We start from the raw sequence: 23,293 nt of genomic DNA on the forward strand, positions 1-23,293 counted from the left end.
AGCTGAACTTACCCGGGGCTTCTAATGGTCCCCCGCAGACATCCTGTGTTGGCGCAGCCACTCACCGATGCTCCAGCCCTGCCTCCGGTTCACTTCTGGAATTTCTGACTTTAAAGTCAGAAAACCACTGCGCCTGCGTTGCCGTGTCCTCGCTTCAGCTGATGTCACCAGGAGTGTACTGCACAGACACAGACCATACTGGGCAAGCGCTGTGCGCTCTTGATGACATCAGCGGGATCGAGGACACGGCAACGCAGGCACAGTGGTTTTCAGTCTTTAAAGTCTGAAATTCCAGAAGTGAACCGGAGGCGGGGCCGGAGCATCGGTGAGTGGCTGCGCCAACACAGGATGTCTGCGGGGGACCATTAGAAGCCCCGGGTAAGTTCAACTCATTTTCCCACGACCCCCCCCCTACAGTATCCCTTTAAGTGTCCCTCTTTCTCATCTCAAAAAGTTGGGAGGTATGTGGATCAGAAGTGGAGTATCTGCAAGAGAAGAGTGACTTGGGAGTGTAATACCATTACACAAGTAATGGGGCAGTATTGAGCAATTCACCTCTCAGTATCTCTCAGTGGTTGAGTGATTAAAAACCATTTCAATAAAAGGTTATTGGATTCTAGCCTGACACATGGGAAGCAATGTAGTCCTATTTCAGTAGCAGGAGATGCCATTTACTTCAGCCAGGCTGCAATCCATTTAGTTTTGTGTGTTTACAGTGAGATGGTCCGGGCCAGTAACAGTTCCTTCTACGATGATCAGTTCCTGTTCATTGGTTGTAGTTCATCTGCTGGTGTATCCACACTGTGATTTCTCTCTTGCCGTCTTCTGTAATAGAGAAACAACACGTGTTACTTACTTACATATATCAGAGCAGTTTTGTAGGCTGTGTGTAAAATCTAACCCTCCCCTCCCCCACATGCACACAGACTCTGGCTGGGAACTCACTTAGCAGAAACGCTAGCGTTGTGGAAAATGTATCGTTTTTGCCTGCAATGGTAGTCAATGGGCCGCATCAAAAAACGTATATACAAAAACGTGTTTGCGTTTTGTATGCGTTTTAAAAGATACATTTTTAAAAACGCTGGTTTTGTTGCATATTTTTCAAAAAACGCACATAATGAATGTTAATGATAACGCAATGTAATGCGTTTTTGTATGCATTTTTCATGCAATTTTTTTTTTTATGTTTTCTGATGTATTTCCACTTCCTGTTGTCTTCCTAGTGATTTGCATAAAACGCAATTGAAAAACGCACGGAAAACGCATACAAAATGCTTACGCGTTTTGTATGTGCGAACCGCAAATGCGCTAAAAACGCACGCAAAACGCAAGAAAAATGCAAGTGCGGTAGCTGGCTCCTGGGTCAGCCCGCAACACAGATCTGTCTCCTCTTGTTTACACAGTTCTCATGCTTCACCTTTGCGCTGCGTCTGCTCTGGGTCAGGCTGGTAGCCTTTCGGGATCAGAGCCGGATTAGGGCTAAATGAGGCCCTAAGCAAAATACCCGATTTGGGCCCCCCTCCCTTAACCACCCTTTAAAAATGTTACGTTCATGGAGAAACACTCCGCTCACACTCTGCAGAGGGAGGTGGGACGCTAGGTGTGCTGGGTTTCATCCAGCAAGCCTAGAGTGTCCCCTCCCTCTGCAGAGAAGTGCAAGCGGAGCACTTAATAAAAGACTCGCCGGCTTCTGATGTTCCCGGCTGCGATGAACATGACAGCTCTCTTCAGCAGCGCCCCCGGCCTCCTCTTCCTAGTTACAGCGGCACCATGTGACAGCACGTACGGCGCAACTCTTGTCATGTGACGTGCCGAGCATGTACTGTCACATGCCAATGCTGTAAGCATGGAGAGGACGCCGGGGGCACTGCGGGAGAGAGCTGTTATCGCAGGAATGCCGGAAGCCGGGGAGTTTCTTACTGTATTGTACCCGCACTGCCCAGCCACACGGAGAGGGACTAGGGAGGGAGAGAAGGGAACTCAGGGGAGTCATGCCTACCTTGCCAGGGGCCCTTAGACAGACACTGGGGCCCCAAGCAAATGCTTCAGGTGCCTGGTCGGTAATCCGGCCCTGTAGGGGATGTCGGAGCTGCCATCTGCTGAGTGCTGCTGCTGGCAGTCAGCCCTGTGTGGATAGGAGGCAAGCATGCTCCTATTACACAAACTAGGCGGTCCTCTGAACTAAACATGCTGCGCTTCCTGGAGGAGCTGCTAGGCCGGGGCAAACCTCACTTCTGTCATCTCTCATCACACGAGGCTGCAGGTCCAGCAGCAGCTCCAGCGGAAGCGTGACCGGCTCGCAGTTAGCTGTGGTCACCGCAGATCATTGCGGCGAACGCAATGATATGGGGGATAATAAAATATCGGTATTTAATATCGATATCTTACGTTTCAATAGTAAAATATCAATATTAAAAAACAATATTTTACTATCGGCCCTAACTAGCGCCCACATTTCCAGGCACCCTTAAGTCACGTACCCTCCAGAAGTACCCCCCAGGAGTTGGTAGCTAGTGGGGCCCCCAATAGTTAGTCAGAGGTAGCTCCCTATTATAGGAAGCCAAATTTGACCCTCAGTACAGGTTGGCAGATGATCAAAGGGCCACTGGCGGACTCAAAGCAGTGTAGGAGGAGGCGCAGGGCGAGGCAGAGGCAAGAGAGGCTCCAGCCTCAGGGCACAGTGTAGGAGGGGGCGCAGGGTCAGGCAGAGGCAAGAGAGGCTCCAGCCTCAGGGCGCAGTGTAGGAGGGCGCAGGGCGAGGCGAGAGAGGCTCCAGTCTCAGGGCGCAGTGTAGGAGGGGGCGCAGGGCCGAGGCGAGAGGCTCCAGCCTCAGGGCGCAGTGCAGGAGGGGCCCCGGGGGCCGGGCCGAGGCAGAGGCGAGAGAGGCCCCAGCCTCAGGGCGCAGTGTAGGAGGGGGCGCAGGCCCGGGCCGAGGCGAGAGAGGCTCCAGCCTCAGGGTGCAGTGCAGGGGGCACACAACTCACTCAGCTATCATTCCCCTATTGTGTTTGAAGCAGAGAGTAATAGGAAAAAGGGGATATATGGCAGTGTCTGCAATCCAGATAACCAAAGAATAAGGTGTTGGGGACACCTCTTACTCTAATTACAATCAGTGTGTGACGGCTGGGGTGAGAGGGACGGGGGTAGCACTTTGGTGTCTCAGCCTGGTGCTGTAGGACATTGTCCCAGCTCTGAACCAGAGCATGCTATGATTATACCGTAGCTAGACATAGCCCCCCCCCAGTATAGGTAGCCAGATGTAGCCACCAAGTATAGGTAGTCAGAGATAGGCCCTTTCCCAGTTTTTGTAGCCAGAGGAGACCCCAGTAATACTTAAGGTGGCCACACACCATACAATTTTATTTTTAAGAATTGCAATCAATTTTTCTGACTGATGGTAACATTTCAAAAATATGACCAATGTACGTACGACACGCCTATGTTCAATTTTTCCCCAATTATGATAAAAATGATTGGAAACTCTGACAAAATTGCAAGGGTGTGCATATTAATAAATTGACAGTCTAACACACACCATACAATCTTTAGAAAGATTGAAGAAAAATATCTGGCATTCCTGATCGATAAAAATCAAAGAAAACGGGAAATCCGATCGGATTTTTCAGTCGAATGAAAAAAAAAGCTTTCGATTTTTTTGGGGAGATCCGATCTTTTTTATCGAATTGCTGTAAAATCAGATCATTTTATTGTATCATGTGTGGCCACCTTTAGTTAGACATAGCACCCCCGGTATATGTCAGGTGGGACTTTCAGGTTTGGTAGGCAGAGAAGCCCCAGTATTAGGTAGCAAGAAGTAATAGATCCCCCCCCCCCCCCCCTCATTCCTGGCATCCCAGGTACACATGCCCAGAGTAGCCCCAGTATTAGGTAGCAAGACGCTTAAAGAGACTCTGTAACTTGAAAAAGATCCCCTGGGGGGTACTCACCTCGGGTGGGGGAAGCCTCCGGATCCTAATGAGGCTTCCCACGCTGTCCTCTGTCCCACGGGGGTCTCGCTGCAGCCCTCTGAACAGCCGGCAACAGAGCCGGCTGTAGCTTCAATATTTACCTTTGCTGGCTCCAGCGGGGGCGCTGTGGCTGCATTCGGCTCGGAAATAGACGGAAATACCCGATCTCTGTCGGGTCCGCTCTACTGCGCAGGCGCCGGAGACTTGCGCCTGCGCAGTAGAGCAGACCCGACGGCGATCGGGTATTTCCGCCTACTTCGGAGCCGACAGCCATCAGAGCGCCTGCGCAGGAGCCAGGAAGGTAAATATTACGTCACGGCTGTACGGAGGGCTGCAGCAAGACCCCTGAGGGACGCAGGACGGCGTGGGAAGCCTCATTAGGATCCGGAGGCTTCCCCCACCCGAGGTGAGTACCCCCCAGGGGACGTTTTACCGTTACAGTTCCTCTTTAAAGCAGAGGCTAAAGGTGGCCACACACGATACAATAAAATGATCCGATTTTATGGCAATTCGATAAAAACGATCATATCTCCCGATAGATCGAAAGTTTTTTATTTCATTCGACTGAAAAATTCGATCGGATTTCCTGTTTTTTTCGATTTTTATCGATCCGGAATGACAGATTTTTTTTTCAATTTCTCTAAAGATTGTATGGTGTGTGTTGGATTGTCAGTTTATTAATATACACACAATTAGCATAATTGGGTAGAAAATTGAACATAGGTGTGTGGTACATTGGTCATATTTTTGAAATGTTACAATCAGTCAGAAAAATTGATTACAATTCTTAAATTGAACAGATATTTAAAAAATGGTATGGTGTGTGGCCACCTTAATTGATTGTGGGAATCTATTCCCACATGTCTGAAAGGCAAGACCCATAATGCATCACTCCAGAGCACTGATTTTTAGAGCCTATGAGGGAGATTATGTAAGAGTGAGTATAAACCTCCAATATTGATTGGTCAATGATTGGCCAATTTTACGAGGTCAGAGCTCAGCTACACAATCTGCTCATAGTATTCAAATCTATTGGCCACTATGTGGAGGTGGTAAACTTGGCCACTAGCCAGTGATTGGCCAATCAAACTTGTAGGTGTGTACCAGGCTTTAGAATATAAGAGCCTCAGTCACAGGCTAGCTTTCCGGCAGGCAAACCAGTTCTGTATGTGCAGCAGTGACAGTTCCTGTCAGCCGTTTAGTAAGAAATCTGTTTCTAAAGAGAAGAGGGGATCACAGCGTCGTACGTAAATGCAAAAATACAGAAATAAAAAAACCATGAATGAACTCTCCTAGCTGTAGGTGTGGCTCATTGTGATATCCTGTGTGATAAATAATGACACCAAAAGAGGAAGAGCTGCTTCCTTTCTATGGTCTGATAACTCTGACCTAGTTCACATTTTACTGTTGTTGTACCGTATTTCCCCTAAGATAAGACCTACCATGAAAATAAGGCCTAGCTGTGGGACGCTTTGTGTATGGGGAGGGGAGTGGTCTGTCATCGCACCTCCCTTGTGGCTGCGTCCCCCTCTGTTCTGAGTAACTTCTCCAGTGTAGTGGCGGCATAGTATGCAAGCTGTCAGGGCGCCCTTTGACCCTCACACTGATGCTGTATGCAGTACGCTAGATCGACTCTGCGCTGGCACTCCCCTCCTGTCAGAATCATATGCGCCAGGCTGATGCGTCCCAGGCGCACATTGATTATTACAAGAGGGGAGCGCCAGCGCAGAGTCGATCTAGCGTACTGCGTACAGCGTCAGTGTGAGGGTCAAAGGGCGCCACGGGCATTGCTAGGATCCTAAGAAATCCGGGGCACTTTTGGGCACTTCAGTTGAAAAATGTTGTCACGCACTAGAATGTGGGTGTGGTCATGGGTGGAGCCAAATATACATGTACTTAACAGTGGTCTAAGTAGGCCTGCCCAGCAAAATGTTGAATGAAGCCCCCTCCCCTTTCTGCTGGGCTCGCTGGCCTGCTGCCAGGTTGGCTGGAAGCCCCCTGTAGTATTCCCTGACCTTCTAGTGAACCCCCTCCCATGCTCCCATGAGCCTCCCATTGAGGCACCACATCTTTTAGAGACGACCCACATCAGGGGCAAACCCAGGATTTTCAAGGGGGGGATTCCTGAAAGCTCTCCATCAGCCATTCACAATATAATAATATGGTACATCATGACGGGTACACATAATGCAATTTCGCGTCCCACTGACAGGATCTGAAAATTATTTCCTAAATGTCCGATCGGCTTCCGATCGACAACGGGATTGATCAGGAGCAGTTTGGATACAGATAATAATGAGGACAGCTACCATTGCTAATGAAGGGGAAAGTGAAGAATTCACACAGCAAGGCACAGGGCTGTGCTCATACCTGGCTCTGTTACGATCCCCAGAGCTGCTCCATGCTCTGTACACATGCTGCTGCTCCATCCAAAGTCAACTGTAGCCAGGAAAGAAAGGGGGCGGGGCGGCACATAGTGTTTGCAGCAGCACGGTGCTGTGAGCTGCAGGATGCCTGCAGATATTCTGGTGTCTCAACATGTGCCTGTCCCCAGACACTGCACCGACCCAGGTCTGAGGGGGGATTCTGGGCAGCTGTAATCCCCCCCTGTGTTTGCCTATGCACATAGACGACTCACAGCTCCCTGCATGCTGCCCCCATAAAGGCATCACAGCACCCAGCTGGTGTCTGATTCATTCTGAGCTACTAGGGGGCGGAGCCCGGAAGAGAAGATGTCTGCAGAATCAGGAGGCCAAGTGCCTGGAGATGAGTACTGCCACCCGCTGCCTGACTCTGTCTGGGGGACATCCGGGGCACCCCAGAATAGATCCGGGGCATGTGCCACTGATCTTTGGGACTAGCAACGCCTCTGGGGCGCCCTCACAGCTTGACTACTATGCCACCGCTACACCGGAGAAGTTACTCGGAGCGGAGGGGACGCAGCCACAAGGGAGGTGCGGTAACAGACCACACACCTCCCCATACACAAAGCGTCTACCCTTCTCCGGATAGTAAGCCCCTCCCCCCAAAATAAGCACTAGCACATATTTCTCCCCGCAAAAGAATATAAGACAGTGTCTTACTTTTAGGGAAAGACTGTACTTTGTAGGGAGGTCTTATTGCAGGCCTATTTTATTTGGGAAAATAATAATCCCATACAATAAAACCCCTGTGTCTCTGTGTCTTCCTGTGTCCCTGCCTCCAGACCTGACAGTTTGCTGTCTGTGAACCTCATTGCATTGTGGGAAATAACAGCTTTTTTCAACTGCCAAGTAAGCAACATCTCCCTGTGTACATGTTCTGCAGACAGCGGTGGGGGACGGGCGAGGCTTTTTTTACTAGTTCTAAATAACATGCATGAAGCTGCTGCAATATATAGAAGGGGCTGCACATGTAAGGGGGGTTCTTGCGGAGCTAGTCTACTTTAGGGGACCCACCGTAAATCCCCATAGAGAATTTGAGCTGTGCTGAAAACGGAGCGAATTTCCGCTTTCAGCCTGTTTATACCCCCACAAGTCATATATCTATGGAAAGCTCAGAATCTGCTCTAACGAATGGTGCCACTTTCGGTGAGCAAAAGCTGAAACTCACTGTGTACAAGGCGCCGAATGGCCGTGATCGCGGCTCCGTCAGCCATCTTTACATCTGTACTGCTCCTACTTTTCTCCTTCCTCATTGGAGGGATTGTTAGCTGGGGGCGTGCCAGAAACTGCTCTCACAAGACTCGCAAGTTACTATAGGCCTCAATTCACAGAGCATTATCAAACGTTTATCAAACACTTTATCAAACGTTTGATAATTTACCTCATGGGTAAAATCTCACTAAGGTGTTATAAATTTGTTGAACGTTTTATCGGTAAAACATTTGACAAATATATAACACCTTAGTGAATTCAAAATTAGATTTTACCCATGAGGTAATTTATCAAACGTTTATCAAACGTTTGATAAAGTGTTTGATAAAACTCCGTGAATTGAGGCCATATGTCTACCGACCTTCAGGGCTGTGAAAAATAATAGTTTGGCCGAATGAAATTAAACTGTGCCGAACAGATAGGAAATTACATCCTCCTGCTCCCCCCTCCCATCTGCCAACACACCGCCCAGCGCAGTAGTAATAGGAACTAAGCCAGTAGAAAACATTTCACTTTTTTTTTCCCCTTCTCTCTGGCACGCCCCCAGCTAACAATCCCTCCAATGAGGAGAGAGAAAATAGGAGCAACACAGAACCAAGATGGCCGACGGAGCCGCGATCGCGGCCGTTCGGCGCCTCGTACACGGTGAGTTTCACCTTTTGCTCACCGAAAGTAGCATCATTCGTTAGAGTAGATTCTCAGCTTTCCATAGATATATAACTTGTGGGGGTTTAGAAGAGCTGAAAGCGGAAATTCGCTCCGTTTTCAGCACAGCTCAAATTCTCTATGGGGATTTACGGTGGGTCCCCTAAAGTAGACTAGCTCCATTCTTGCTATGGAGTGCACATGTAAGGTAAGTGACAAAAATGTGAGCTTAGAAGGGGAAAAAGTGTGGATCCAGATTTACGTTAAAAAGGCAGCCTTCACATCCCTGTCATGATAGCATCCCTCTAAAGTGGACCACCTGAACTCAGAACTTCCTCTCTGCTCTCACAGTGTTCCCCAACCCTGTCCTCAAAGCCCACTAACAGTACATGTTTTGCAGGAAACCACAAACATGCACAGGTGAGGTAATTAGTGTCTCAGCAGAGCTGATTAACTTCCTCTGTGGTTTACATATTAGCTGATGCATTCCTCTGCTGACACAGCTGAGAGCTCAAAGTACACTTGTGAGTATTGGAGATGAGAGGGAATGACACAAGCTCTTCACTCTAAATACACACAGGGTTGATTTTTCTGTGCTTTCCTTATGTCCTGTGCAATAGGTCAGGGCCACTTTAAAGGATCTGCTGCTAACATCTCGTGCCTGTATCAACTGTAGGGCCTAGTGCACACCAGAGCGGTTCTGCTTCGGTTTGCGATCCGCTTGGGTAATGTATTTCAATGTGCTGGGGCACACCAGAGCGGGAGGCGTTTTGCAGAAACGCATACTCCCGGGCTGCTGCAGATTTTGGATTGCGGAGGCGTTTCTGCCTCAATGTTAAGTATAGGAAAAACGCAAACCGCTCTGAAAAACGCCTGTTCAGAGCAGATTTGCCGGCGTTTTTGTTACAGTAGCTGTTCAGTAACAGCTTTACTGTAACAATATATGAAATCTACTGCACCAAAAACGCTTCACAAAACCGCAAAATGCTAGCTGAAACGCTGCAGAAAAATAAGAAAAAGCGTTTCAAAATCTGCTAGCATTTTGCGGATCTGCTAGCGGGTTTTGGTGTGCACCAGGCCTAGATCTGCACTTTGTCTGATACTGCACAGCATGCCGGGCGCTATTATGATTCCAGCAAACCGCACTGCTAACGTGCCAACGTGAACTTTCATCCTATTACAATATAGTTGTATAACATTTCAGATTACATTGTCTGACGCATAGCAACATGTCAGTGTGAAAGTGGCCTTTCAACAGGCAAGATGATATAAACTGTAAATTGTAAAACATGTCTGTATACATAGGCACCGTTCCAGGGTAAAATGCAGCTCAAATTATGGACTAGAGCAGTTTTGATGTTTAAAGGACACCCGAGGCGAAAATAAACGAATGAAATAAACAATTGTATCTATCTTCCTTCTCCTAAAAATGACATTTTAAGATATTTCACAGTTTTTTTTTATGTCTAAATCTACTTTTTAAGTTTTAACTGTTTTATTGTTTTTGCTCAATGACACAGTCATTGAAGTATGCCAGAGCTAAAATCTATGAACTATTGACACTTTTTATCTGTTTCAAACAAACAAACAAAGACAGAACATTTATATCATGCTTTTCTCCTGGCGGACTCAAAGTGCCAGAGCTGCAGCCACTAGGATGCGCTCTATAGGCAGTAGTAGTGTTAGGGAGACTGGCCCAAAGTCTCCTAGTTGCTGGCTTACTGAACATTCAGAGCCAAGATTCAAACTCTGGTCTCCTGTATCAGAGGCAGAGCCCTTAACCATTACACTATCCAGTCACCAGCAGTTTCTTGCTCTCAAAAGTACTTTTCTGCTAGGAAAGTGTTTTATAGTTGGAATTTCTTATCAGTGAGGATAATTATCACTTAGACAATACAATACAGAGGCGCCAACAGAGTTAAAGTATCAAGTTTGGCTAACCTGATCCTGCACCAGTGGGTAGGTTTTCATGGGGGTTTCAGAGCGTTTGGCTTCCCACCTACAATCCAAGTAAGCTGCACTTCCTGATGGTGGCGTATGTTTCCATCTCTGCATGTTATTCTTCAGTAAAGAGTTGTAACTTGTTATACTGGGTGCCTATCTGCGTGTACAGAACACTCTGCTCCATCAAACCTGCTGGTAACAGGTAGGAGCCCTCAGGTGAGAGTAACAAGCTACATGGAAATAAAGTTCTAAACATTTGTTCTTAAAGGGACTCTGTAACAAATTTTTCAGCCTTAGTTCTTCTATCCTATAAGTTCCTATGCCTGTTCTAATCTGCTCTGGCTTACTGCAGTCTTTCCTAACTGCACTGTCTCTGTAATAAATCAATGTATCTTTCCTCTGTCCTGTTTGTCGGGCTAAAGCTTGATTGTGTGGAATGTGCAGGGCTGCTTGTGATTGGTAGAAGCGATACACACCCTCTGCAGGCCCCCTGCATACTCTGAATGACTCATACACTATGCTTAGCTGAGCCTATTAGAAGCTGGTTAGTTTGTTTGTAAACACTGCCTAAAACTGTTATATACAAGCCAGGATTGCAGCAGAGAGTGGCAGAAACAGCACAGAGGGGCACAGGGGAACATAAGGAATAGAATGGTATGCTTTTTATTGTAAGAATATTAGAGTACAGATTCTCTTTAAAGAGAAACTCCGACCAAGAATTGAACTTTATCAGTAGCTGATACCCCCTTTACATGAGAAATCTATTCCTTTTCACAAACAGACCATCAGGGGGCGCTGTATGGCTGATATTGTGGTGAAACTCCTCCCACAAGAAGCGCTGAGTGCCGTGGTACTTCTGGCAGTTTCCTGTCTGTGAACCTTGCTGCATTGTGGGAAATAGCTGTTTACAGCTGTTTCAAACTGCCCAAAAAAGCATGCAGCAGCTACATCACCTACCAGCAGTAAAAATGTCACCATGTGATAAATGTCAGAATGTAAATCGGGGAGAGGAAAGATTTTACAATGGGCAAACACTGACTAAAGCATTTATACATAATTATTGTAACAATGAAGCACTTTTTGTATTACATTATTTTCACTGGAGTTCCTCTTTAAGTAAAATGCACATTTGTGGGAATGTATTCATATTTTCCAGTTTCAGTGATCGTGCCCCTATACACTTGCCTAACTATTTCTCATGAAGACCAGTATGATTGTGAATGTGCTTTTTTCCACTTACCGTTTATAAATTATTATTGCTATTATTATTATTAGCACCACTCCGGCAATGATGGAGATTACAGTTGGTATTAGCCATGTGCCGTACTCATTAGCTCCTCCCCCCTCAGTAGGAGGCGGTGCGCTGGGAGTCGTTGCATCCTGATTGCGTCTGGTGTACCGACTGATTTTTTCCTGTACTTGTGTTGCATTCACCAACTCTAAAAAAGAGTAAAGAAAAAAAAATCATTGTAGTGAAATACCATGAAAACTATTTCCAGGGAATTTTTGCTGCTTTTTGTATGATCTACTTTCATGCTCAAGGCTTAACTGTAGTCAGGAATAAAAAAAAGTTATATACTTACCTTAGTAGGTGGAAGCCTCTGGACAGGGCCGGATTTACCATAAGGCACTGTAGGCCCGTGCCTACAGGCGCCTGGTGATAGAAAGGTGACTCACTGTCCTCCTTGAATGCCTCCCTCCTTCCCTATGCAGAGTCCCAAGTGGAGCATAAATGGGAGGTTACTTACCCTGCTCTCAGCAGTCCACTGACGAGATCTCCCTTCAGTCGGGGCACCACTAGCTACCTAATACCTGGGGGCACTTCTAGCTACTTAGTATTAGGTAGCCAGAGGTACACTCAGTATTTAGGGAAATCTATAGCAACCTATGACAGGCAGGGGAAATAAGGGAGAAGTGACAGCAAGCACATTTGCGGTGCAGTTCGGTGGGGGTTTGTCGGTTCTTAGAGGCCAAATTGTAGGGTGTCAGACCGTCTGCGCCTATAGGCTCCTGTGATGTTAATCCGGGCCTGCCTCTGGACCTTCCCAGACGGGTCTAGGAGGCTTACCCGAGCCCCCTGCTGCCAGCCGGGACCTACTTCATATTCACAGCGGCACTCCCAACTTTGAAACAGTAACATGGGGTCACTTGTGCAAGAGGACGAGACAAAAACTATGCACAAGAGGCTCCGTGCCGGCGTGGGCCATACTTTGTGCCTGCACAGTGCGTTTGTGGTCATACACAGAGGGGAGCGTGGTCAGGAGCAATATTTATCATTATCGGGCAGCACGGGGGTGTAGTGGTCAGCGCTCTCGCCTTGCATCGCTGGGTCCCCGGTTTGAATCCCAGCCAGGTCAACATCTACAAGGAGTTTGTATGTTCTCCCCGTGTCTGTGTGGGTTTCCTCCGGGGCCGATCCGGTTTCCTCCCACGTCCCAAAAACATACAGATAAGTTAATTGGCTTCCCCCTAAGAATTGGCCCTAGACTACATACGGTATACACTACACAATAATAGACATAATAAAAACCTATGGTAGGGACTAGATTGTGAGCTCCTCCGAGGGACAGTTTGTGAGTTTGAGACAAGACTATATATACTCTGTACAGCGCTGCGGAAGATGTCGGTGCTATATAAATACTAAATAATAATCAAATTAAAGAGAAACTCCAACCTAGAATTGAACTTTATCCCAATCAGTAGCTGATACCCCCTTTTACATGAGAAATATAATGATTTTCACAAACAGACCATCAGGGGGTGCTGTATGACTGATTTTGTGCTGAAACCCCTGCCACAAGAAGCTCTGGGCCCGCGGTACTCTGGGCAAACTGCCACAATGTAACAATGTTCACAGACAGGAAATAGCTGTTTACAGCTGTCTCTAACAGCCAAAACAGCTAGGAGCAGCTACATAACCTGCCCACAGTAACAATGTCACCATGTAATACATGTCAGAATGTGAATCTGGGAGAGGAAGGATTTTACAATGAGCAAACACTGACTAAATCATTTATACATAATTATGGTAAAAAATGAAGCACTTTTTTACTACATTATTTTCACTGGAGTTCCTCTTTAATGTCAAGTACTGTAAAGAGGATTGGGGACAGCCTTTAAACTGTATACTGTAGGAAGTAGTTAACCCCCCCCCCCCTTCCTTCACCCACACACACCCTTTGAGTACCAGACCATTTGAAGGAACCAATCAGGTTTAGGGGCTAAAGGTTGATTAATAGGAATAGTCAAAAATGCCAATTTCAGCCAAAGCCAATATCTGATTTTCCGTTTCTCCGATTTCCGTTTTCCTGTTATCGGATTTCCAATTTCTGAGAAGTATTTTATGTCATTTTTTTTTTTTTTTTTGCTTTAGAAAATGCAAAAATGACAAAAAAAAAATGCCGGAAAATTGGAAATCAGAAAAACGGAATCTTCTGACTGGTCTGAAGTTATCGCGGTAATCCGATTTTTGTAGAAAAATGTTGCATTCTCTGATGGGTCCAATCCTTCCCAGTTCTGTGATTGGGCTAAAATGACAGAGCTGCAGTAAATCAGATTTCTCAGAAATCCGATTTCCGCTTTCCGATCGGAAATTTCAATTCCTATTAATTGTTACTGTGCTGATGCTCCGCCTCTAATACTATAAGTCACTGGCCCAGAATGAGCATGCAGATCAGATGCAGTGACTCTGGTGTAGCTCCACTGGCTGCATGCTTGTTGCAGGGGTGTGAGTCAGGGCTCGTTTCCACTATCGCGAATCTGCATGCGTCCAACGCATGCAGATCCGCACATGTAATACAAGTGGATGGGCCTGTTTCCACTGTAGCGTTGTTGAGGTGCGTTTTTTTCAGCGTGAAAAAAACGCACAAAAGAGCCAACGATTTCGCCTGCGTCGGGAATCCGTGCGAATCGCCGCTAATGTATTTAATAGTAAAAACGCATGCGTTTGTTACATGCGTTTTTACCCGCGATTTCGCGTGCGATTTCGCACCTTTTTCAATTTTATTTAGCCCTGGCAGTGTCATGGTTAATTTCGCATGGCACCCTGCCATGCGAAATCGCATGCGAAATCGCGGGTAAAAACGCATGTGGAAACGCATCCGCATGCGTTTTTACAAGCGTCGGAATGCGGCCGAAATCGCATCGCAACAGTGGGAAAGAGCCCTCAAACATCACTAAAGCCAAAAGCTCAGCAGGATAGCCAGGTAACTGGCATTGTTTATAAGGTAGTGACAATGGCAGCCTCCGTATTCCTCTAACTTCAGCTTTCCTCTAACATTTGAGGCCTCCGCGGAGCTGCCTTGTTTTTCCAGCACCTCCCACAGATGCTTAAAGTGGACCAAAATTAAAAATACAAGATTTCGGAAATAAAATCTATTTTCTAAATTATAATAATAAATAGCAGCCTTTTTTCAGCTGCATGAAGACAAATATAAAATATTTTACATTTATTGAAGGAACCCCTCCCTTCCTTTCATATTGCCGAGACAGAATCCGGCAGACTGGTGGAGGAGATAAAAAACAAATACAGAACACAGGCTGTTACTGATGATGTCACAGGGGAGGTGATCTCAGCATGTGTGAGATTTCACATAGACGACGCCCCTGTGAGGGAGGGGAGCTGATGACAAACACACCCATGATCTAAAACCTCCTACTAAGCTCAGAAGTAATGGCTGCCACCGGTATAACCCTAGTTATGAAAAGAGAAGGGTGAAAAGCATGCACTGAAATGCTCATAGGTTTGAAGGAGTGTTTATTTATCTTTGTATGTGTCAGAGTGGTGCAACTAAATATTTTTAATTAAAAAAATATTTGGTTTGGGTCCGGTCGCTTTAATCAGAGTGAGATTAGGGAATTTAGATGACCTCCAAAAATATGTCTAATTAATGAACCAGTCAGCAAATTTATAAGCAGCTTCTGAATCTGATCAGCCCTGTGCAAAGTTCCAGTTCAGACCCTGACAATTCTAAAATAAAAAAAATAAAATACAATAAAATATATATATATATATATATATATATATATATATATATATGATCTTCTCAAAAATTTAGCATATTGTGATAAAGTTCATTATTTTCTGTAATGTACTGATAAACATTAGACTTTCATATATTTTAGATTCAAATACACACAACTGAAGTAGTCCAAGCCTTTTATTGTTTTAATATTGATGATTTTGGCATACAGCTCATGAAAACCCAAATTTCCTATCTCAAAAAATTAGCATATTTCATCCGACCAATGAAAGAAAAGTGTTTTTAAAACAAAAAAAGTCAACCTTCAAATAATTATGTTCAGTTATGCACTCAGTACTTGGTCGGTAATCCTTTTGCAGAAATGGCTGCTTCAATGCGGCGTGGCATGGAGGCAATCAGCCTGTGGCACTGCTCAGGTGTTATGGAGGCCCAGGATGCTTTGATAGTGGCCTTAAGCTCATCCAGAGTGTTGGGTCTTGCGTCTCTCAACTTTCTCTTCACAATATCCCACAGATTCTCTGTGGGGTTCAGGTCAGGAGAGTTGGCAGGCCAATTGAGCACAGTAATACCATGGTCAGTAAACCATTTACCAGTGGTTTTGGCACTGTGAGCAGGTGCCAGATCATGCTGAAAAATGAAATCTTCATCTCCATAAAGCTTTTCAGCAGATAGAAGCATGAACCCAATTTTGAACCAGAAACAGCGGCAGAAGCGCCTGACCTGGGCTACAGAGAAGCAGCACTGGACTGTTGCTCAGTGGTCCAAAGTACTTTTTTCGGATGAAAGCAACTTTTACATGTCTTTCAGAAATCAAGGTGCCAGAGTCTGGAGGAAGACTAGGGAGAGGGAAATGCCAAAATGCCTGAAGTCCAGTGTCAAGTACCCACAGTCAGTGATGGTCTGGGGTGCCATGTCAGCTGCTGGTGTTGGTCCACTGTGTTTTATCAAGGGCAGGGTCAATGCAGCTAGCTATCAGGAGATTTTGGAGCACTTCATGCTTCCATCTGCTGAAAAGCTTTATGGAGATGAAGATTTCATTTTTCAGCACGACCTGGCACCTGCTCACAGTGCCCAAACCACCGGTAAATGGTTTACGGACCATGGTATTACTGTGCTCAATTGGCCTGCCAACTCTCCTGACCTGAACCCCATAGAGAATCTGTGGGATATTGTGAAGAGAAAGTTGAGAGATGGAAGACCCAACACTCTGGATGAGCTTAAGGCTGCTATCGAAGCATCCTGGGCCTCCATAACACCTGAGCAGTGCCACAGGCTGATTGCCTCCATGCCACGCCGCATTGAAGCAGTCATTTCTGCAAAAGGATCCCCGGCCAAGTATTGAGTGCATAACTGAACATAATTATTTGAAGGTTGACTTTTTTGTTTTAAAAACACTTTTCTTTTATTGGTCGGATGAAATATGCTAATTTTTTGAGATAGGAAATTTGGATTTTCATGAGCTGTATGCCAAAATCATCAATATTAAAACAATAAAAGGCTTGAACTACTTCAGTTGTGTGTATTTGAATCTAAAATATATGAAAGTCTAATGTTTATCAGAACATTACAGAAAATAATGAACTTTATCACAATATGCAAATTTTTTTAGAAGATCCTGTTTGTGTATGTATGTATATATATATATATATATATATATATATATATATATATATATATATATAGTGGCTTGCAAAAGTATTCGGCCCCCTTGAAGTTTTCCACATTTTGTCACATTACTGCCACAAACATAAAGCAATTCCACGTGAAAGACCAATACAAAGTGGTGTACATGTGAGAAGTGGATCGAAAATCATACATCATTTCAAACATTTTTTACAAATAAATAACTGCAAAGTGGGGTGTGCGTAATTATTCAGCCCCCTTTGGTATGAGTGCAGTCAGTTGCCCATAGACATTGCCTGATGAGTGCTAATGACTAAATAGGTGCACCTGTGTGTAATCTAATGTCAGTACAAATACAGCTGCTCTGTGACGGCCTCAGAGGTTGTCTAAGAGAATATTGGGAGCAACAACACTATGAAGTCCAAAGAACACACCAGACAGGTCAGGGATAAGGTTATTGAGAAATTTAAAGCAGGCTTAGGCTACAAAAAGATTTCCAAAGCCTTGAACATCCCACGGAGCACTGTTCAAGCGATCATTCAGAAATGGAAGGAGTATGGCACAACTGTAAACCTACCAAGACAAGGCCGTCCACCTAAACTCACAGGCCGAACAAGGAGAGCGCTGATCAGAAATGCAGTCAAGAGGCCCATGGTGACTCTGGACGAGCTGCAGAGATCTACAGCTCAGGTGGGGGAATCTGTCCATAGGACAACTATTAGTCATGCACTGTACAAAGTTGGCCTTTATGGAAGAGTGGCAAGAAGAAAGCCATTGTCAACAGAAAAGCATAAGAAGTCCTGTTTGCAGTTTGCCACAAGCCATGTGGGGGACACAGAAAACGAGGAAGAAGGTGCTCTGATCAGATGAGACCAAAATGGAACTTTTTGGCCAAAATGCAAAATGTTATGTGTGGATAAAAACTGAAACTGCACATCACTCTGAACACACTATCCCCACTTTCAAATATGGTGGTGGCAGCATCATGCTCGGGGGGTGCTTCTCTTCAGCTGGGACAGGAAAGCTGGTCAGAGTTGATGGGAAGATGAATGGAGCCAAATACAGGGCAATCTTGGAAGAAAACCTCTTGGAGTCTGCAAAAGACTTGAGACTGGGGCGTAGGTTCACCTTCCAGCAGGACAATGACCCTAAACATAAAACCAGGGAAACAATGGAATGGTTTAAAACAAAACATATAGAATGGCCCAGTCAGAGTCCAATTCTAAATCCTATTGAGAATCTGTGGCAAGATCTAAAAAACTGCTGTTCACAAACTCTGTCCATCTAATCTGACTGGAGCTGTTTTGCAAAGAAGAATGGGCAAGAATTTCAGTCTCTAGATGTGGAAAGCTGGTAGAGACATAACCTAAAAGACTGGCAGCTGTAATTGCAGCAAAAGGTGGTTTTACAAAGTATTGACTCAGGGGGCCTAAAAATTACGCACACACCACTTTGCAGTTATTGATTTGCAAAAAATGTTTGGAATCATGTATGATTTTCGTTCCACTTCTCACATGTACACCACTTTGTATTGCTTTTTCACGTGGAATTCCAATAAAATTGCTTCATGTTTGTGGCAGTAATGTGACAAAATGTGGAAAACTTCAAGGGGGCCGAATACTTTTGCAACCCACTGTATGTATGTATGTAATATATATATATATATATATATATATATATATATATATATATATATATATATATATATATATATATATATACTATGGCCAAACTCTTCACAAATGTTGGTCAATGAGTTGCAGATAATCCTAGCTTGCAATGAAATTTAACGCAATTGTGTGCGACTTAAAATTGACCCACCACATTTTTTGCTGATGCATCTCCCCATAACCCCCCAAAAAAGTCTGAGCATCCTATGAACCGAATAGAGCATTGCATGAGAGTCAGCACCAGGCCTCTCCCCAAGTTCTTTGTACCCACCACTTCTGTATAGTGATCCCCCGTGGCCGATACAGAGTATAGTGGTAGCGGAGAGCTCTCACCTTTCCAGCCAGTGTGCTCCTTGCTGTCTGTGTCATCATCACTAAACATTTGAATAGTTTACCTTTCGGTAACTCCTAGCAGAACTCCTAGGAGTTCCGTTTCACCATGAGCTTGCTGGGCGATCTGTACCTCCTGGTAAACTATATTAATGATTTACTCATTCCTACTAAACCTTGTACACAGGCTACAATGTTTCTCAGCCAAAGTGGCCAATCAAAGCAAGAGTGGGACACACATAAGAAGCACTTCTCTACCTCCACGAGTTGCACGAAGGCTTTTTCCATTGCGGGTCATGCCATACTCCAGAAACCACGGCTCAGTGTCCCGGAGAGGTGTCAGCATCTCCAGGCAGGTGTTATTCATGATAAAAACCTCAGCTTCGAAGTCAGTGCAGGAGACATAGCGAGGGACTTCTGAGAATGTGAAGTTACATCCCAACTTCATATACTTGATTTTCAATAGTTGGTTTGCCATGGATTCATTGTTGGGTGGACAAAACCAGTATTGCTGCCAGTTGGACGAAACCAGTATTGCTGCCAATGGATTCATTGTTGGGTGGATGAAACCAGTATTGCTGCCAGTTGGGCTAGCTGTTGTACCTGCAGGGACAAATCCATACAATAGAAATGTCATATAAAATTATCTATTTAAATGTAAAACAAAACAGGGGGTATGGGGGTGAGGTAATGAAATTAATGAGTACCTAAATTAAAAATTACAGTTAGCTTTAAAACTAATAAGTTGCCAAAGTATAAAAAAATCACACATGATAAAGTGTGATTTTCTCACCCCCAGGGTCTGTATTCCACATATGGTCTTGAAATCCCCACCCCCAGTGTGAAATTGGGCCCGGGTGATTTTTTTCTTTCCAAACTATAGGTACAAAGGATGCTGGGGGATTGATGTTATAGCTCCACCCCCCATGCCCCGCTCCCAGCCTACATCACTGTGAAAAGAGATGTGATCTAATCCAAGCAGGCAGACAGACATCAGAAATAAGAATTATGGCAAACAGACATGATAAGACATGCTGCAGCAGTCCTGCCGTCTCTCCTCTCTGTGAAAAGAGATGTAATTTGATACAGGCAGGCAGAGAGCAGGGGAGGAAACCAGGCTGGAGCGAAGGACCTAAGGGTGCTGAGGGGGTATTTGGCAAGGCTTCAGCATGAGGAGAAAGAAGGAAGTGCTACTACAGATATAAATGTTGGTCTGTTCTATCCCCACTATGATCTACCAGATGAAAGCTTTTCATGTTCATCTAACTGTACACAGTGCATAGACTGCATATGTGTATTGCCATCCAAAACCTTTTTTGGACGGAGGTGCACTTTAAGTACTTATTCAGCACACTTCCTCATTAACCTCCTTAGCAGTAACCCCGTGTGTGACACGGGGTAAGCCGCCGGAGGGTGCCGCTCAGGCCCTGCTGGGCCGATTTACATATTTTTTTTTTTGCTGAACGCAGCTAGCACTTTGCTAGCTGCACCAGCACCCCGATCGCCGCCGCCCCGCGCCGATCGCCGCTATCCGGTGCAGCGTGCGCCCCCCCCCAGACCCCATGCGCTGCCTGGCCAATCAGTACCAGGCAGCGCCGAGGGGTGGATCGGGACTCCCAATGACGTCCCGACGTCGCTGACGTCATCCCGCCCCGTCGCCATGGCGACGGGGGAATCCCTCCAGGAAATCCCGTTCTTTAAACGGGATTTCCTGATCGAAGAGGGCGGGGCTCGCTACATGATTTAAACAAAAAAAAAAATTAAAAGAAAACTGTTGCGCTTCCCCCTGGCGGAATGTTTCATACCGCCAAGGGGGTTTAGTAAGCCGACCTAGCTTAGTCATTTTATGTGTAGAAGGTGCAGAACAGTTTGAGCCGGACTTACCTTCTGCTAGAAAGGCTAAAATACAAGCCAGGGCCACAATGGCTCTCATCATCATGGGACCTAGAAGAGATTGAGAATGTACTTTAAAGTGATGCAGGGATGAAATTATAGTGTACCTGAACTAACATGTGACATGGTGAGATAAACATAGGTACAGATAGTACTAGTCTTCCTACTAAGACATTGTGTGAAGGCCCTTTCTATTTTCCTGCACTGCACTTGTTAAAGAGCTTTTATGCTGGAGGCTTCGTTATCATTATAACCCAAGCTGATTCGCTGCGGGGACGCAGCAGAACGAGGTCTTTAACCCCCCAAAATCCCGGGGCAAAATTCCACGACTTTCCAGTTCGTGGATTTTGCCGCCCGGAGGAGGCAGAGCTTTGCGCTGTAGCTCTGCCTCTACTCACGTCCATCTGCACTGATCACTGCCTCTCCCCGCCCCTCTCAGTGAAAGAAGACTAAAAGGGGCTGGGAGAGGCGGTGATCAGCGCAGATTGACGTGAGTAGAGGCAGAGCTACTGTCCAAACCTCTGCAGCTACCCGGAAGGAGCCCCAAATCTTGGCAACATTGTGCACCTCGTGTCTAGGATTGCTTGTGTGTCACAGGAATCATGCTGCAGCATGTGTTCAGGTCAGGTGATAGATTTGTAACGCTCTGATTTGCTATGATCACTTCCTGTTTTGGCCAACACAGGACAGGAAGCAGAGACAACACATGATCATGACAGGCAAATCAGATCCTTACAAATCTACCACCTGATCAACTTATCATATGCCTCTCCATGATTTCTGCTACACACAAGTAATTCTACTCATGACCCCACCTTCCGATGCCTTACTACTTACTTCTACTGCATGTACATGTGTATTCATATTGTGTATCTTGACTATTAGCATCCTTTCTACAGCTCACTATGGCCTTGACTCATTTTGCACATACCTTTAAGTGCGGATGGTTCTGTGAAGTATCGCTACCTCAATACTCCACTAGCGGCTGCTACTAGGTTAGCTAACATAATATTGCAGAAGCGATACTTTACAGGACCACCTGTATTTAATTAAAGGGAAGGTTCAGGGACGCTGTGAAAAATAATAATCCAAATCCACTTACCTGGGGCTTCCTCCAGCCCGTGGCAGGCAGGAGGTGCCCTCGGCGCGGCTCCGCAGGCTCCCGGTCTTCTCCGGTGGCACGCCCGACCTGGCCAGGCCGGCTGCCAGGTCGGGCTCTTCTGCGCTCCAATGTGCGGCTCACTGGTGCGCGCTGACGTCATCGGACGTCCTCCGGGCTGTTCTGCGCATGCTCAGTAGTTCTGAGCCTGCGCAGTACAGCCCGGAGGACGTCCGATGACGTCAGCGCACACAAGTTAGACGCACATTGGAGCGCAGAAGAGCCCGACCTGGCAGCCGGCCTGGCCACCGGAGGAAACCGGGAGCCTGCTGAGCCGCGCCGAGGGCACCTCCTGCCTGCCACGGGCTGGAGGAAGCCCCAGGTAAGTGGATTTGCATTTTTATTTTTTTCACAGCGTCCCTGAACCTTCCCTTTAAAGTTGCGCACATTGCTATGTAAGCAACGCGCATAACTAAGGAAGGCGAACGCTGCTGTGTAAAGCGTGCATATCGGCTGCTCTTCATTTAAACGAGCGCTCCCTCACATTAGCAGTTGGCTGACGGTGTAATGGTTAAGGGCTCTGCCTCTGACACAGGAGACCAAGGTTCGAATCTCGGCTCTGCCTGTTCAGTAAGCCAGCACCTATTCAGTAGGGAGACCTTAGGCAAGTCTCCCTAACACTGCTACTGCCTATAGAGCACGCCCTAGTGGCTGCAGCTCTGGTCCTTTGAGTCCGCCAGGAGAAAAGCGCAATATAAATGTTATTTGTCTTGTCTTGTCTAGTGTGAAACCACAGGATGATTTTATTGCACACAATAAAAACTACTTACAGAAAGGCTGTTGTAAATGGCATGTAACAATGTCTGCAATAAAATCATCCTGTGGTTTTACACAGTGGCGTAGCTAAGGAGCTGTGGGCCCCGATGCAAGTTTTACAATGGGGCCCCCCAAGCACTCTATACATAGCAATTGATACGGCGCACCAAAACCTGCCAATGGCGACTACAGTGTCAGAGGTGCAGTTTGTTAATGATTACCACTATTCTATAGAAGTGATTATTATGAGCACAGGACCAATAGAGAGCTAATACTGAAGTTGAGGCAGGGCCCTTCGGTCCCAAAGGCCCCGATGCGGTCACAACCTCTGCAACCCCTATTGCTACGCCCCTGGTTTTACACTATAGTGTGCTCCTTTTTTTCTCTAGTTTCTTACACCATATCCAACAAGGAGCTGCGCATTTGTAAATCACGGAGTGAAATAGCAGGACATCAGTTATATGAGAGCGCAAAATTACCTATCATTTTCTTGTTTGCTCCCTCACATTATGCTGCTTTAGCAGCACAGCTTAAAGGAAACCTTAAGTCTACAAAAAAAAAAAAAAAAATGACTTTTACTCACCTGGGGCTCCCCTCAGCCCCCTGCAGCTGAACGGTGCCCTCGCCATGTCCCTCCGATGTGCCTGGTCTCGCCGGCGGCCACTTCCGGCTTGGCCGTCACCGGCCG

The 23,293-nt window shown here is 46.0% G+C and overlaps 1 protein-coding gene across 1 annotated transcript in view; it reads right to left on the minus strand.

Annotated features, from left to right (window-relative positions):
- Nucleotides 1-644: 644 nt before the first annotated feature.
- The window catches only part of LOC137523073 (uncharacterized), a 58,577-nt gene continuing 35,928 nt past the window's right edge, over nt 645-23,293 (minus strand). The window contains exons 4-7 of the mRNA XM_068243271.1: nt 20,682-20,741; nt 19,056-19,400; nt 11,433-11,631; nt 645-825 (exon numbers count right to left, since the gene is read on the minus strand). Coding sequence (XP_068099372.1) covers nt 756-825; nt 11,433-11,631; nt 19,056-19,400; nt 20,682-20,741 — 674 coding nt within the window. The 3' untranslated portion in view covers nt 645-755. The remainder of the gene's footprint in view (nt 826-11,432; nt 11,632-19,055; nt 19,401-20,681; nt 20,742-23,293) is intronic.

Source organism: Hyperolius riggenbachi, chromosome 6 (assembly GCF_040937935.1).
Source record: "Hyperolius riggenbachi isolate aHypRig1 chromosome 6, aHypRig1.pri, whole genome shotgun sequence".
In the NCBI taxonomy this organism is placed as follows: Eukaryota; Metazoa; Chordata; class Amphibia; order Anura; family Hyperoliidae; genus Hyperolius; species Hyperolius riggenbachi.